A 15,202-nucleotide genomic window follows, 5' to 3' on the forward strand; every position below is an offset into this window, starting at 1 on the left:
TTAGTTTAGAAAAACGTTGCCGGCGTAGCCATGAAATCATAGTTAACATTCTCACTATAAAACACATCCACACACGTAGAAATCAGTCAGTGAACCCTGTATTGACCCTCCTGCTGTACAGCCTTAAATATGTTCTGCAGATTATACACCAGTGTGGATCAGACAAGACATGTCTGAGTGTGAAGGCTAATCCTCTATGCTGAGGAACTGACCAAGCTTGGTACCAGCAGTCATAAGGTTCTGGAGTGTAAAGTTCCACTGTGTTATTTGGGTGTAGTTCAGCAGGGGACAAGAACCCTGCTCAACATGACCACTGCTCGACTTCACTTATGATATGGTCAGGACCGCATCGGCCAGTCACTTATCACTTCCTCTTCTCCTTCCAAACCCAAACAGTCTGAACCAGACTACTGAAATGGGTATCTTCTCCAACAGTATGTGCTCATTAATATAAGGGGCAAAGAGAATCTGATTTATTACTATTCCAAAAAAAAAAAACCACAACAGATAAGGGCAAAAGTACAGTAGTGATCATTTTGTAATACATTTTGGCAATTTTATTCGTGTAATATTCTCAAGTTTGAGCTTTTCAGTAGGTGCCAAGCTGATTCTGACTGAAAGAGTCACTGCGCCTCCATTCAGTAGACGTCTTCGGCGTGTAATCAGCCTGAACCTTTCCTCATCCAACGTTTCCATCCACACTTGTTCAGTCTCAGGCCAACAGGAGGAGGGAGTTTTTTTTTTTTTTTCCCGGTATTGGCTTTCCTGCTTGTCCTGCTCCTTGCATCTTCCCATGAAAACAGTTGCTCAGATAGCAGCATGGGGAGGCACATGCATGGAAAGACACACTGGGATGCCTGAGCTGATGAGGACTTATTTATTTTCTTCTCGACTGACCGGCACTTCAATCCCCTTCTGTCCCATAGCTGGAAAGGGAAGAGACATGAATATGGTTAGCACAGCAAAAAGAAAAACTGATTGTGTGCCGAGGGTCTGGAACTTTCTAGTGGAAGTTTAAAAAAAAAAAAAATTGTTCCTGAACTCTCTGAATCGGATCGACACTTCCTGGCTGAGTTTCTGGTTTGCATTTCCACCATAGAGCAGGTATGGGTAAAAATACATACATATAAAAATAGTTGCAATACATTTTATTTTTAATAAAAAATTAGTTCAACAAACAGATCACATCAAAGTTTTCATCTTTTCGATGCTTCTACACTATGCACTTGGAGCTTCAACTGAAGGCATCTACACACATACTCATAGGTGACGACAGCTTATTCAATCTTGCTCGCCTTCGCTCGAAGGCCAAATTGGGCCAAGTGGTCATTCGAGAACTTCTCTTTGCTGAAAACGCAGCTCTTGTTGCGGACACTGAAGACCATCTTTAGCACCTTAATCAATTTTCAAACACTTGTAAGGAGTTCAGCCTAGAAATCAGCCTGAAGACAACCAAAGTCTTAAGGCAGGACACTGTATCTCCACCACATATTCTTGTGGATGGTCAAACACTAAAATCAGTGGATTCCTTTATCCATCTCGGGGCCACTGAAACAGCAAACCTGGCCCTAGACGCTGAGATTAGTAACAGGATCTCTAAGACATTCGCAGCTATGTCGCATCTAAAGAAGAGAGTATGGGATAACAGCAAATTAACTTCTAATACCAAGGTCATCGTGTACAACGCCTGCGTCCTGAGTACTCTCCTACACGGTAGTGACTCCTGGGCTTCACACCAAGAGAAGAGACTAAACTCATTTCACCTACTTTGTTGCCACCGCATCCTCGGAATATCATGGACAGTCAGAGTTACCAACACAGCAGTGATTCACAGCATCTACAGCATTCTGGCCGAGAGGCGTCTATGCTGGTTGGGTCACCTGCACCACATGGACGATGGGAGAATCCCAAATGACCTGCTGGATGGTCAACTTGTCCACGGGGCTCACTCAGTGGGTCGCTCTCGTCTTCGTTTCAAGGACGTGTGTAAGCAAGGTCTGAAATCATGTGGCATAAATCCTGACAGCTGGTACCAAATTGCAAACAATCACCTGTCCTGGAAGGCTAAATTGTTATCAGGAGTGGCCGTGCTGGAGGAACAACACGTTACAGACACTGAGGCTTGCCGAGAAAGAAGAAACAAACAAACAAAAACAAAAACAGGGCAACTGCTCCAGTGATATCTTCTTTCTTGTGTCCAAACTGCGGCAGAGAGCGTCATGCTGCCATCGGCCTACACAGCCATCAAAAGGCCTGTCCTTGCTGAAGGTCTAAACCCTCCTTGTCTGACAAGACCATGGGGCTCACACACATCAAAGTTCCTGTCAGCGGTTATGGCAGTAAACACTAAACACTGGTGTTAAAAGCATTTCCAAATAGATAGGGTTTAAAATAAATGATGCAGACTGTGTAACAGATGATGACACTTCAGGATTCGGCAAAAATGCAGCAACATGGAGAAAGACTGAATTCATTAGTGCTTTTGCTTTGCTGTATTTCTTTTATGAAATGCACTTTATTACTTGTTTATTAGATAAATACAGGCCTATCTTTAAAATTCTAAGTAGATTTAGTTGTTTGTGAAATCTGATTAAATCAGCAATGTTCAGTTTTGCTCTGCAGAAAAAAGAAATACCTACTATGCAGCAAGAAAAAGACATTTTATAACTAATATTGATATTAAAGACCAGGCAATATTTATTTCCAGTCTTAAACTGTCCAGATTCATTGAGCCTATGCCTCCTGTAGTCTCATACCCCTTTTTCACCAAAGCAGTTCCAGGGCTGGTTCGGGGCCAGTGCTTAGTTTGGAACCGGGTTTTCTGTTTCCACTGACAAAGAACTGGCTCTGGGGCCAGAAAAAACAGTTCCAGGCTAGCACCAACTCTCTGCTGGGCCACAGGAAAGAACCGCTTACGTCAGCCGGGGGGGTTGTTAAGACCAACAACAATAACAAGACCGCGGAAGATCGCCATTTTTAAGCGACGAGAAGCAGCAGCTGTACAAACGCGAAGTCATCCATTATTATTGTTGTTGCTGCTGCTTCTTCCGTGTTTTTTTTGCTTCGATATTCGCGCCAAGGTTTATGCAAACGTAGCGACGTAACTGACGTATACAGCGACGTAATGACGTGGCTTCCCTTAGCACCGTGAGCTATGGAAAAGCAAACTGGTTCTCAGCTGGCTCGCAAGTTGAACGAGTTGTGTACCAGCACCAGCACTGGAACTGAACCAGCCCTGGAACTGATTTGGTGGGGTATCAGAGTCCTGTTCTTGGCTGACAGGAGTGAAACCTGGTGTGGCCTTCTGCTGCTGTAGTCCATTCACCTCAAGGTTCAGCATGCTGGGCATTCAGAGATGCTTTCCAACTCACCATAGTCGTACAGAGTGGTTATATGGACAGTTGAAAGGTCACACTTGGAAGACGCTCTGGACACTTACAGTAATGCTTTTATGGCTGAAGACTACAGTCGACTTGCTAACTTTAGAACTGCAGTTGTCATGAACAGTTTTGCACTCAAGTTTCCATCAAAGAAGAGTTTATAACATCAACGAAACACACTTCATGTTAAAACTGTTCATGTTATAGTCATGTTGTCTGTTGTTGCCCAAATGAGGATGGGTTCCCTTCTGAGTCTGGTTCCTCTCAAGGTTTTTTCCTCATGTCGTCTGAGGGATTTTTTCCTTGCCACTGTCGTAGTCTTGCTGTCAGCTCAAACCCATCTGGCCATTCGGCTCTGATCTCTCTCAACACCACCACAGAACTGCTGCTCACTGGATGCTTTTTGTTTTTCGCACCATTCTGTATAAACCCTAGGAGAGTGTTGTGTGTGAAAACCCCAGCAGATCAGTAGCTTTTGAAATACTCAAACCAGTCCATCTGGGACAGACAACCATGCCACACATCATCACAGAGATCACACTTTTTCCCCCATTCTGATGTCTGAAGTGAACATTAAGTGAAACTCTGAAGACCTGTATCTGCATGGTGTTACGCATTGTGTTGCTGTTACATGATTGGCTGTTTGGATAACTGTATAATGAAACAGCTATTAGTATACAGTGGTGCTTGAAAGTTAGTGAACCCTTTAGAATTTTCTATATTTCTGCATAAATATGACCTGAAACATCATCAGATTTTCACACAAGTCCTAAAAGTAGATAAAGAGAACCCAGTTAAACAAATGAGACAAAAATATAATACTTGGTCATTTATTTATTGAGGAAAATGATCCAATATTACATATCTGTGAGTGGCAAAAGTATGTGAACCTTTGCTTTCAGTATCTGGTGCGACCCCCTTGTGCAGCAATAACTGCAACTAAACATTTCCGGTAACTGTTGATCAGTCCTGCACACCGGCTTGGAGGAATTTTAGCCCATTCCTCCGTACAGAACAGCTTCAACTCTGAGATGTTGGTGGGTTTTCACATGAACTGCTTGCTTCAGGTCCTTCCACAACATTTCGATTGGATTAAGGTCAGGACTTTGACTTGGCCATTCCAAAACATTAACTTTTATTCTTCTTTAACCATTCTTTGGTAGAACGACTTGTGTGCTTAGGGTCGTTGTCTTGCTGCATGACCCACCTTCTCTTGAGATTCAGTTCATGGACAGATGTCCTGACATTTTCCTTTAGAAATTGCTGGTATAATGTAATTCAGAATTCATTGTTCCATCAATTATGCCAAGCCATCCTGGCCCAGATGCAGCAAAACAGGCCCAAACCATGATACTACCACCATCATGTTTCACAGATGGGATAAGGTTCTTATGCTGGAATGCAGTGTTTTCCTTTCTCCAAATATAATGCTTCTCATTTAAACCAAAAAGTTCTATTTTGGTCTCATCCGTCCACAAAACATTTTTCCAATAGCCTTCTGGCTTGTCCACGTGATCTTTAGCAAAGTGCAGACAAGCAGCAATGTTCTTTTTGGAGAGCAGTGGCTTTCTCCTTGCAACCCTGGTATGCACACCATTGTTGTTCAGTGTTCTCCTGATGGTGGACTCATGAACATTAGCCAATGTGAGAGAGGCCTTCAGTTGCTTAGAAGTTACCCTGGGGTCCTTTGTGACCTCGCCGACTATTACACACCTTGCTCTTGGAGTGATCTTTGTTGGTTGACCACGCCTGGGGAGGGTAACAATGGTCTTGAATTTCCTCCATTTGTACACAATCTGTCTGACTGTGGATTGGTGGAGTCGAAACTCTTTAGAGATGGTTTTGTAACCTTTTCCAGCCTGACGAGCATCAACAACACTTTTTTTGAGGTCCTCAGAAATCTCCTTTGTTCGTGCCATGATACACTTCCATAAACATGTGTTGTGAAGATCAGACTTTGATAGATCCCTGTTCTTGAAATAAAACAGGGTGCCCACTCGCACCTGATTGTCATCCCATTGATTGAAAACACCTGACTCTAATTTCACCTTCAAATTAACTGCTAATCCTAGAGGTTCACATACTTTTGCCACTCACAGATATGTAATATTGGATCATTTTCCTCAATAAATAAATGACCAAGTATAATATTTTTGTCTCATTTGTTTAACTGGGTTCTCTTTATCTACTTTTAGGACTTGTGTGAAAATCGGATGATGTTTTAGGCCATATTTATGCAGAAATATAGAAAATTATTAAGAGTTCACAAACTTTCAAGCACCACTGTAAATACGGAGGCGATTACAGGAAATTGCGCACGCTGATTGGTCGAGAGAGTCGGATTATTTCTTGATAATCACTTAGAGCAACTCGGCGGCCAATCGCTTTGTGACCATAAGTGAGGAAGAATTACAAATTATGAAAGAAAATGCTGTTCCTAAAAGCACTAAAGATGTTACGAAGTTTGATCTAAAAACCATTCAAAGGTAAGATGAAATTGATTTATTTTATATATTTCAAAACAAAAGTATTTTTTTTATGTGACTCGGTGTAGATAAGTGATGCATTTCTGTGTGCACTATGTTTGCATGCTGCTTTTGAAGACTGAAATAAATTTTTTTAATATGATTTTTTTTTTAAATAATCACCTGTGTATTTGTACTAAAACAATTATCCGCCTCAGGCTCAGTGAATATCTGTGAATATAACCTCGACTTCGTCTGTTATTCTTCACTGATATTCACTTCACCTTCAGCGAATAATTGTTAATTAAAATGAAAGGTGAGTGGATAATATATACAGAACTAATGCAGTTAAAATATCTCTAAAGTTCCTGAAAAGGTTCCTGCAGTGAACCTGCACAGATATACGGTCACATTATCCTTTAGACACCGATATAAAGAGTGGCCTGGTGGCATTTCCCTTATGAAATTAAGCACTGTCTAAAAGAAGGCTCTTGGGTTTTTAGTTTCAGTCAAGAAATGTCTGGCACTCACCTAGTCTGTACTTTTCCTTGGCTTTGGCTCGCTCTTTCGCGTCGAAGTACCAAACTGTGATGGCGTATCTGTGACATGAACAAACAAAAAAGGTGAGTCCTGCAATCAAATACGCCTGCTTACCAGTGCGTGAACGTGCATGCAAAAATATCACAAACTGCTGGGCCATGCCACAAACATTTCAGAATAAATTTAGAATGTAGTTTGACTAACCTTCTTTTCATATATTGCAACAATGTATTTTCGACACCGCCTTTGTATGTATTTTCTGCACGGGATATCCGACTGGATGTAAACTAGACTGCTTGTGTAGTAAACAGTCTGATGTGATAAAGGCAGACAGGAGGTTCAGGCAAAACTAGCCAAAGTATGCATACAGAGAGCTACACTGTGAAGTAGGCTCATTTGTTTATTCCACACTCTCGCTCTCTGCTGTATGAGCTCTCTGCTCACTCAGGAAAAGCGTACTTCCTGTGCCCTGCCTCATCCCCCGGCTGTCACTGTTTCATACACACGAGACACCTACCTTACTTTCAGCCCCTTCACTGTAGTGTTACTGTATTTACAAAACCTTACAGAATATTACACAGCTAAAATAAAAAAAAAATTAATTAAAAAAAAAAAAATATATATATATATATAAAAGCTCAGAAACTGGGTACTGTGGGGGTACCCCACTAAATATACTCAGTCAATAAACTATACGGTTTTGAATTGTGATGTTGGTTTCAATTTGAAATAAAATGATGAAAGAAATAATACAGATAAAACTAAAGTCTTTGACGTGAATACTCTATGCAGAATTTGGCAAAAATTCTGCAGATTTGTGGAAAAATGGCGGCTTGATCTGGGACATGATAAATGGTTGACTACATCGCGTTCCCTTAAAAAGGTTGTAGTCCACTGAAAAGTCTACAGTTATCACTAATTGTATTTTAAGTTGTAACTTTATACACCTAAGGATTGGTGCGCTCACAGAATAATCATAACCGTAATAAAACATCATGCAAAATATTTGATCACTGTTGTAACTCCATTTTCCGCATACCCAAAACCAATACGATCGTGTGTTTTGATCTAAATGGAAAGCCTCAGGGTCAAGGTCACTACCTCACCAAAAGTAGGAACTTAAAATCACTGCGCCATATAAAAATTTAGTTATAAATCTGCGATTTTGTTTTTTAAAACAAAAACTGAAAGTTAGGTATAGAATATGTTTCTTACAGAATATGTTACGATGGTAGCTGGTCTTGTATGAATTTCTGAGCTATAAAATGAGTTGTGGTCTATTTTTTACCGTAGCGTGTTATTTGTGTGCGGGGAAGGACACACATTAACAATTTGCATGTGTAGAATGGAATTTTCCACTCCAACAGTTAGAAGTTGATCGTGCTTCCATTTGCAGTCTTTGTTACGCGGATGATCTGTTCGGACGTTATCACTGAAAAGGCGAGTTTTGACAGTTTTATTTTGTTTTAGTCTTGCAGTACAAGGCAATAGAATCTTTCTTTTTCATCTTACTTTCATATTTTGTAGTGTTTGCGTATTTTTGGCCAATATTTTGCAATCATGGTCAATTTAGATCGAACTTTTGATAGAATCTAGGGCCAGTCATTTTGCCTCACCCCCGCCTCGCGCTCCATCCGGTGCAGTAGTGATGCCCCGTTGCGTGCGCACCGCAGCAGAGACCCGCGCAACCTTCAGCCGGTACAGTCGCTGTTCTTTTACCACCGCCGTTATTCTCATCTTTCCCGTGTGTTCTTGATTTTTCCATCGTGTCCTATTTCACCATATCAAATACCCAAAATGTATCATATTATTCATATTTAAGTGAATAATCAATTCAGTCATCAGTGCTTGGGTTAAAAATGCCAAGTTATCAAAAAGAAGAAATTTATTCAATATTTTCACTCGTCTGTGAAGGAGGGGCTTTAATTCTTCATGATGGAGTTATTTTATATGTAAATCAATTTTACAAAAGCATTTGAATTGTAATCAAAAAAACTTTTCCACAGTGGAGGCCAGATAAAGCAAGATACTATCTTTATTCTTATTAAACATGACAAAAGAAACAGTGTTAGGTACAGTGGTGCTTGAAAGTTTGTGAACCCTTTAGAATTTTCTATATTTCTGCATAAATATGACCTAAAACAACATCAGATTTTCACACAAGTCCTAAAAGTAGATAAAGAGAACCCAGTTAAACAAATGATACAAAAATATTATACGTGGTCATTTATTTATTGAGGAAAATGATCCAATATTACATATCTGTGAGTGGCAAAAGTATGTGAACCTTTGCTTTCAGTATCTGGTGTGACCCCCTTGTGCAGCAATAACTGCAACTAAACGTTTCCGGTAACTGTTGATCAGTCCTGCACACCGGCTTGGAGGAATTTTAGCCCATTCCTCCATACAGAATAGATGCAGCAACTCTGGGATGTTGGTGGGTTTCCTCACATGAACTGCTCGCTTCAGGTCCTTCCACAACATTTCGATTGGATTAAGGTCAGGACTTTGACTTGGCCATTCCAAAACATTAACTTTATTCTTCTTTAACCATTCTTTGGTAGAACAACTTGTGTGCTTAGGGTCGTTGTTTTGCTGCATGACCCACCTTCTCTTGAGATTCAATTCATGGATAGATGTCCTGACATTTTCCTTTAGAATTCGCTGGTATAATTCACAATTCATTGTTCCATCAATGATGGCAAGCCCTCCTGGCCCAGATGCAGCAAAACAGGCCCAAACCATGATACTACCATCACCATGTTTCACAGATGGGATAAAGTTCTTATGCTGGAATGCAGTGTTTTCCTTTCTCCAAACATAACGCTTCTCATTTAAACCAAAAAGTTCTATTTTGGTCTCATCCGTCCACCAAACATCTTTCCAATAGCCTTTTGGCTTGTCCACATGTACTTTAGCAAACTGCAGATGAGCAGCAATGTTCTTTTTGGAGAGCAGTGGCTTTCTCCTTGCAACCCTGGTATGCACACCATTGTTGTTCAGTGTTCTCCTGATGGTGGACTCATGAACATTAGCCAATGTGAGAGAGGCCTTCAGTTGCTTAGAAGTTACCCTGGGGTCCTTTGTGACCTCGCCAACTATTACACACCTTGCTCTTGGAGTGATCTTTGTTGGTTGACCACTCCTGGGGAGAGTAACAGTGGTCTTGAATTTCCTCCATTTGTACACAATCTATCTGACTGTGGATTGGTGGAGTCCAAACTCTTTAGAGATGGTTTTGTAACCTTTTCCAGCCTGATGAGCATCAACAGCGCTTTTTCTGAGGTCCTCAGAAATCTCCTTTGTTCATGCCATGATACACTTCCATAAACATGTGCTGTGAAGATCAGACTTTGCTAGATCCCTGTTCTTTAAATAAAACAGGGTGCCCACTCACACCTGATTGTCATCCCACTGACTGAAAACACCCGACTCTAATTTCACCTTCAAATTAACTGCTAATCCTAGAGGTTCACATACTTTTGCCACTCACAGATATGTAATATTGGATCATTTTCCTCAATAAATAAATGACCAAGTATAATATTGTTGTCTCGTTTGTTTAACTGGGTTCTCTTTATCTACTTTTAGGACTTGTGTGAAAATCTGATGTTGTTTTAGGTCATATTTATGCAGAAATATAGAAAATTCTAAAGGGTTCACAAACTTTCAAGCACCACTGTAAATGCAAAAAAAAAAAAAAAATAGTAAAATTAGAAAATTTATTTTTTGACCATAATGTCCCAAATGAGAGACCAGTTTCTGAGACGGACCCATACACACACACACACACAGTTAATCAAAATTATGTTAACACTAATGGATTATTTATTTATATTTTATTATTTTTCTCCTGCAGATAGACGTACGCCATGGGTGACAGATTAAATGGTACTGCTGCTCGCTGGGTTTTGTGTGTTGAACACGATGGCGAACAGGTTGAGACCGTCCTGTAAATCATCTTGCACATATGATGTATGTTTTGTGAATAAATGGTTTCTACCATTTAAGTGTTAACATAATTTTGACCAACCCCCCAGTCAAAAGTTTGGAAACACCTTCAAATTCGATGCTTAATTTTTTTCCTACATTGTAAATTAATACTGAAGTCATCCAGACTATGCAGCAACACGTAAGGAATCATTTAGTAAACTTTAAAATGTAAATCAAACCAAAATATGTTTTAGATTTTAGATTCTTCAAAGTAGGCACCTTTTGCTTTGATTACAGCTTTGCACACTCTTGACATTCTCTCAATCAGCTTCATGAGGTAATCACTCAAAATGGTTTTCCAACAGTCTTGAAGGAGTTCCCAGAGGTGCTGAGCACTCGTTGGCTGCTTTGCCTTCACTCTGCAGTCCAACTCATCCCAAACTTTTTCGGACTGACTGACCTTCATTTCTTAAAGTAATGATGGACTGTCATTTTTCTTTACTTAGTTGAGTAGTTCTTGCCATAATATGGATTAGAACAGTACTCACATAGGGCCATTCACTGTATACCAACTCTACCTCTTCACAACACAACTGATGGTTTCAAACACATTAAGAGGTCAAGAAATTCAAGAAATTAACTCTTGACAAGGCACAGCTGTAAACTGAAAGCCATTCCAGGTGACTACCTCGTAAAGCTGACTGACAAAATGCCAAGATGTGCAAAGCTGTCTTCGAAGCAAAAGGTGCCTACTTTGAAGAATCTAAAATATAAAACATATTTTGGTTTGATTAACACTTTTTTGTTTACCAAATAATTCCATATATATTTCTTCATAATCTCGATGACTTTAGTATTAATCTACAATTCAGAAAATTTCAAAATAATGAAAAACCACTGAATTAGAGGGCGTTTCCAAACTTTTGACTGGTACCACACACACACGCACACACACACACACACACACACGCACACACACACACACACACACACACACCATATTAAAAAAGATGACTACATAAAAACTAGAAATAATGCCTTCAAAATTACCTGAAATAAAATGATGAAAGTTAAATCAAGTTACAATATTTTTGCCCGACTCCAAGGATATTAAACCAACAATGCGTATAGCACAATATTAAATTTCTCTATAAAGATCAAATACGGCGGCACGGTGGTGTAGTGGTTAGCTCTGTTGCCTCACAGCAAGAAGGTCCTGGGTTCGAGCCCCGTGGCCGGCGAGGGCCTTTCTGTGCGGAGTTTGCATGTTCTCCCTGTGTCCACGTGGGTTTCCTCCGGGTGCTCCGGTTTCCCCCACAGTCCAAAGACATGCAGGTTAGGTTAACTGGTGACTCTAAATTGACCGTAGGTGTGAATGTGAGTGTGAATGGTTGTCTGTGTCTATGTGTCAGCCCTGTGATGACCTGGCGACTTGTCCAGGGTGTACCCCGCCTTTCGCCCGTAGTCAGCTGGGATAGGCTCCAGCTTGCCTGCGACCCTGTAGAAGGATAAAGCGGCTACAGATAATGAGATGAGAATGAGATCAAATACAAAACAGCTCCATAATATTTTATAGCACGTTAAGTATACAGTACTTTCGATCTGAAACTAAAATTACTCTTAAAAATGAAAATAAAAAACATAAGCACAACTAAATAGCTACAAAGTCAAACTCTGAAGTGAAAACAGCTTCGTCCACAAAATTTAGCGACTTCACCCCTAAACGCCAAATAAATTCCGATGTGCATGTGTAACAGAATGAACTTGTCTCAATTTTGCATTATTATCAAAACTAAACAAACTAAACATGGGCTAAGGTTGCCAGGTAAGTTGTTTGCTTAGCAAATATTAGCTTTACAACAGGAGCTATATGACTTCAGTTGCCAGTAAAGTTCACTAATAAACCTGAAAATGTTGGGCTCAGTATTACATCATGTATTTGAAACCGTAAGGAAAGCACTGGGCTAGCTAACATGAGGATAACTACTAGTGTGTAAACCAATAGCCAAGATTGCTATCAAACTAACTCATGTTGTGCTAACTATTACATAATTCAAACCAGGAGCCAAGGTCACTAGCCAGCTAGCTAATGTTAATTAAATTAACTAACCTATTTCAAATGAAAACAGAAGACTATATATGAAGACAATTTATTAAAAAACAAAAAAACAGCACGTGCACACACTGCTGTAGTCATGCCAAAACCCAAAACAAAGGGTTTTTACTGGGTCAGTGGAAAACCAAACATTTAACGGGACAAAATTAGACTTTTTAAAATGAGAAAACACATCTAGAGGAGGACTTGCTACAAATTTTTAAAACTCATTTAATTTTTTTTCTTTTTGAAAAGTGAACAGCACAGTGGAGAGATCTTGAATTCAATAAATGTGTGTGTGTGTGTGTGTGTGTGTGTGTGTGTGTGTGTGTATTAGTATGTTATGGTTGGCTAGGTACAAGGTTAGGAAGGACTAGTGTCAAGAGGAAGCACGTGCGCGCGCGGGTGCGTGCGTGTGTACACAGAACAAATCTGCAGCCAGTCACAGGTCATAAGGAAGTAAGAGGTTTAATTGTGTGTGATGTGTGTGAGAGACGTCAAGCAGCCTTGATGGCGCTTCCTTCTGTTACGGCTCCACAGTATGTTCACTGTAAAGTCCCAACACCTAACTCACCGAGTAGAGTAGGCCGGCTTCACTTCGTGAGGGTTTCGTCTGTCTGACCAGAAAATGAGCAGACGGTCAAAGAACGGCTCGATGTTCGCGACAACGTTTCGGCCCTCGGGGTAGATCTGCAGTAATCCACCATGAACCTGAACACACAGATGCATGCCAGACAAATGCACACAAACCAATCACACATGCTGAAAAGACCCAGAAATCAGCAGAGGATTACAATCATCTTTATAAGACATGTGCTGTTACTGTAGGTTTGAGGATCAGCAGATAAAGGAACGGAACATATCAAACTGCACCTTCACATCCCAATTCTTATTCAGATAGTAGATGCAGGTAATGCAGCGTCCATCTCCGTTTGGATTATCCACGTGACGCACGTATTTCGTGCCGTTGCCAGGGTAACATGCCACCATAGCCTGAGGAGGAAAGCAGAAAGGTCATTCTGAGTAACAGTAGCAGAATTACTGTAGGTGAACAAAACACTAACAGCCTTATTATAAACTAATCTTTTCAAATCCTGTATTACAGTTTTAGACATACTGTATATCCTGTATTCTAGTCTACTGGACAAAAACGTGTGTTTCTATTAACTATACATAATGTAGCATGTCAATAGAAAGGCTTGGGGGGGGGGGGGAAATAGCCCATTTTAGATACATTACTGTTCTCTTTTGAAGGATACTTCATTAAAAACATACCAAGCATTTCTAAAAAAAATTTTTAAAAATATTTTTAGAAATACTTGGTATTTTTAATGAAGTATTAATGAAGCATCCTTCAAAAGAGAACAGAAATGCATCTAAAATGTTTTTTTTTTCCAAGCCTTTCTATTGACATGCTACATTATGTATAGTTAATAGAAACACACGTTTATGTCCAGTAGACTAGAATACAGGATATATGTCTAAAACTATAATACAGGACTTGAAAAGATTAGTTAATAATAATAATAAAAAATATATTAATCTCATCATCTCCAGCCACTTTATCCTGTTCAACAGGGTCGCAGGCAAGCTGGAGCCTATCCCAGCTGACTATGGGCGAAAGGCAGGGTACACCCTGGACAAGTCGCCAGGTCATCACAGGGCTGATACATAGACACAGACAACCATTCACACTCACACCTACGCTCAATTTAGAGTCACCAGTTAACCTAACCTGCATGTCTTTGGACTGTGGGGGAAACCGGAGCACCCGGAGGAAACCCACACGGACACGGGGAGAACATGCAAACTCCACACAGAAAGGCCCTCGCCGGCCACGGAGCTCAAACCCGGACCTTCTTGCTGTGAGGCGACAGCGCTAACCACTACACCACCGTGCCGCCGCAATATATTATTATTATTATTATTATTATTATTAATAATAATAATAATAATAATAATAATAATAAAACTGTGATTACCTTCAAAATGTTTCTGTGAATGTCAATTTAGTACTCAAACATTTATTTTCCTATAATTTTAGACTCATACAGACAGTACATTATTAAACATTTATGAGAAAACCACTTCAGCATACTGTTAAATTTCAGCTTTTGGAATGCATTTGATTATTAAACAGGACAGTAAACAGACTAAAACTTGATGTTTTTAGATTAAAAAAAAAAAAAAAGTGCATTTACTCAGTCCTAAGTTCATCAGGTGAAAAGGGAAAAGGCCAAGAACACACATTTTGATTAACTTGCTCTATATCTCATCTCATTATCTCTAGCCGCTTTATCCTTCTACAGGGTCGCAGGCAAGCTGGAGCCTATCCCAGCTGACTACGGGCGAAAGGCGGGGTACACTCTGGACAAGTCGCCAGGTCATCACAGGGCTTTGCTCTATATCATGCTACTAAAATGATGACATGGGATCTTAAAATATTAAGACTTTTTATTGTACTTTCAAATAAATGGATATTAAGAAAAGTGCAAATAGGATTCAATCAATAAAATTAATTCTCTCGGCTCTAAAAGGCACTAACAAAAAACAATCTATATTGAAAAATACATAAAATTACAGACATTATTTAAGGGTACAGGCATCAAGAAAACACAACAGCATGTTATAATGTGTAGTTTCCTTGTCCAGGCCAGACACTGAGGCTACATCCACACGACAACGGCAACGAGATTTTATTTAAAAAAAATATCGCGCCCACATGGGCAACGGATCAGTAAAATATCAGGTACACATGGCAACGCAACGCTTGCTGAAAACGATGCAAT

At 39.9% G+C, this 15,202-nt stretch overlaps 1 protein-coding gene across 2 annotated transcripts in view; it reads right to left on the reverse strand.

Moving 5' to 3' along the window:
* Positions 1-451: 451 nt before the first annotated feature.
* The window catches only part of egln2 (egl-9 family hypoxia-inducible factor 2), a 78,104-nt gene continuing 63,353 nt past the window's right edge, over positions 452-15,202 (reverse strand). For both annotated transcript variants that reach the window (XM_060944212.1, XM_060944213.1), the window contains 4 exons: positions 13,287-13,406; positions 12,988-13,124; positions 6,377-6,444; positions 452-926 (listed from right to left, as the gene is read on the reverse strand). In XM_060944212.1, the coding sequence (XP_060800195.1) occupies positions 874-926; positions 6,377-6,444; positions 12,988-13,124; positions 13,287-13,406 (378 nt within the window). In that variant the 3' untranslated portion in view covers positions 452-873. The remainder of the gene's footprint in view (positions 927-6,376; positions 6,445-12,987; positions 13,125-13,286; positions 13,407-15,202) is intronic.

This window comes from Neoarius graeffei, chromosome 17, assembly GCF_027579695.1.
Source record: "Neoarius graeffei isolate fNeoGra1 chromosome 17, fNeoGra1.pri, whole genome shotgun sequence".
Taxonomy (NCBI): domain Eukaryota; kingdom Metazoa; phylum Chordata; class Actinopteri; order Siluriformes; family Ariidae; genus Neoarius; species Neoarius graeffei.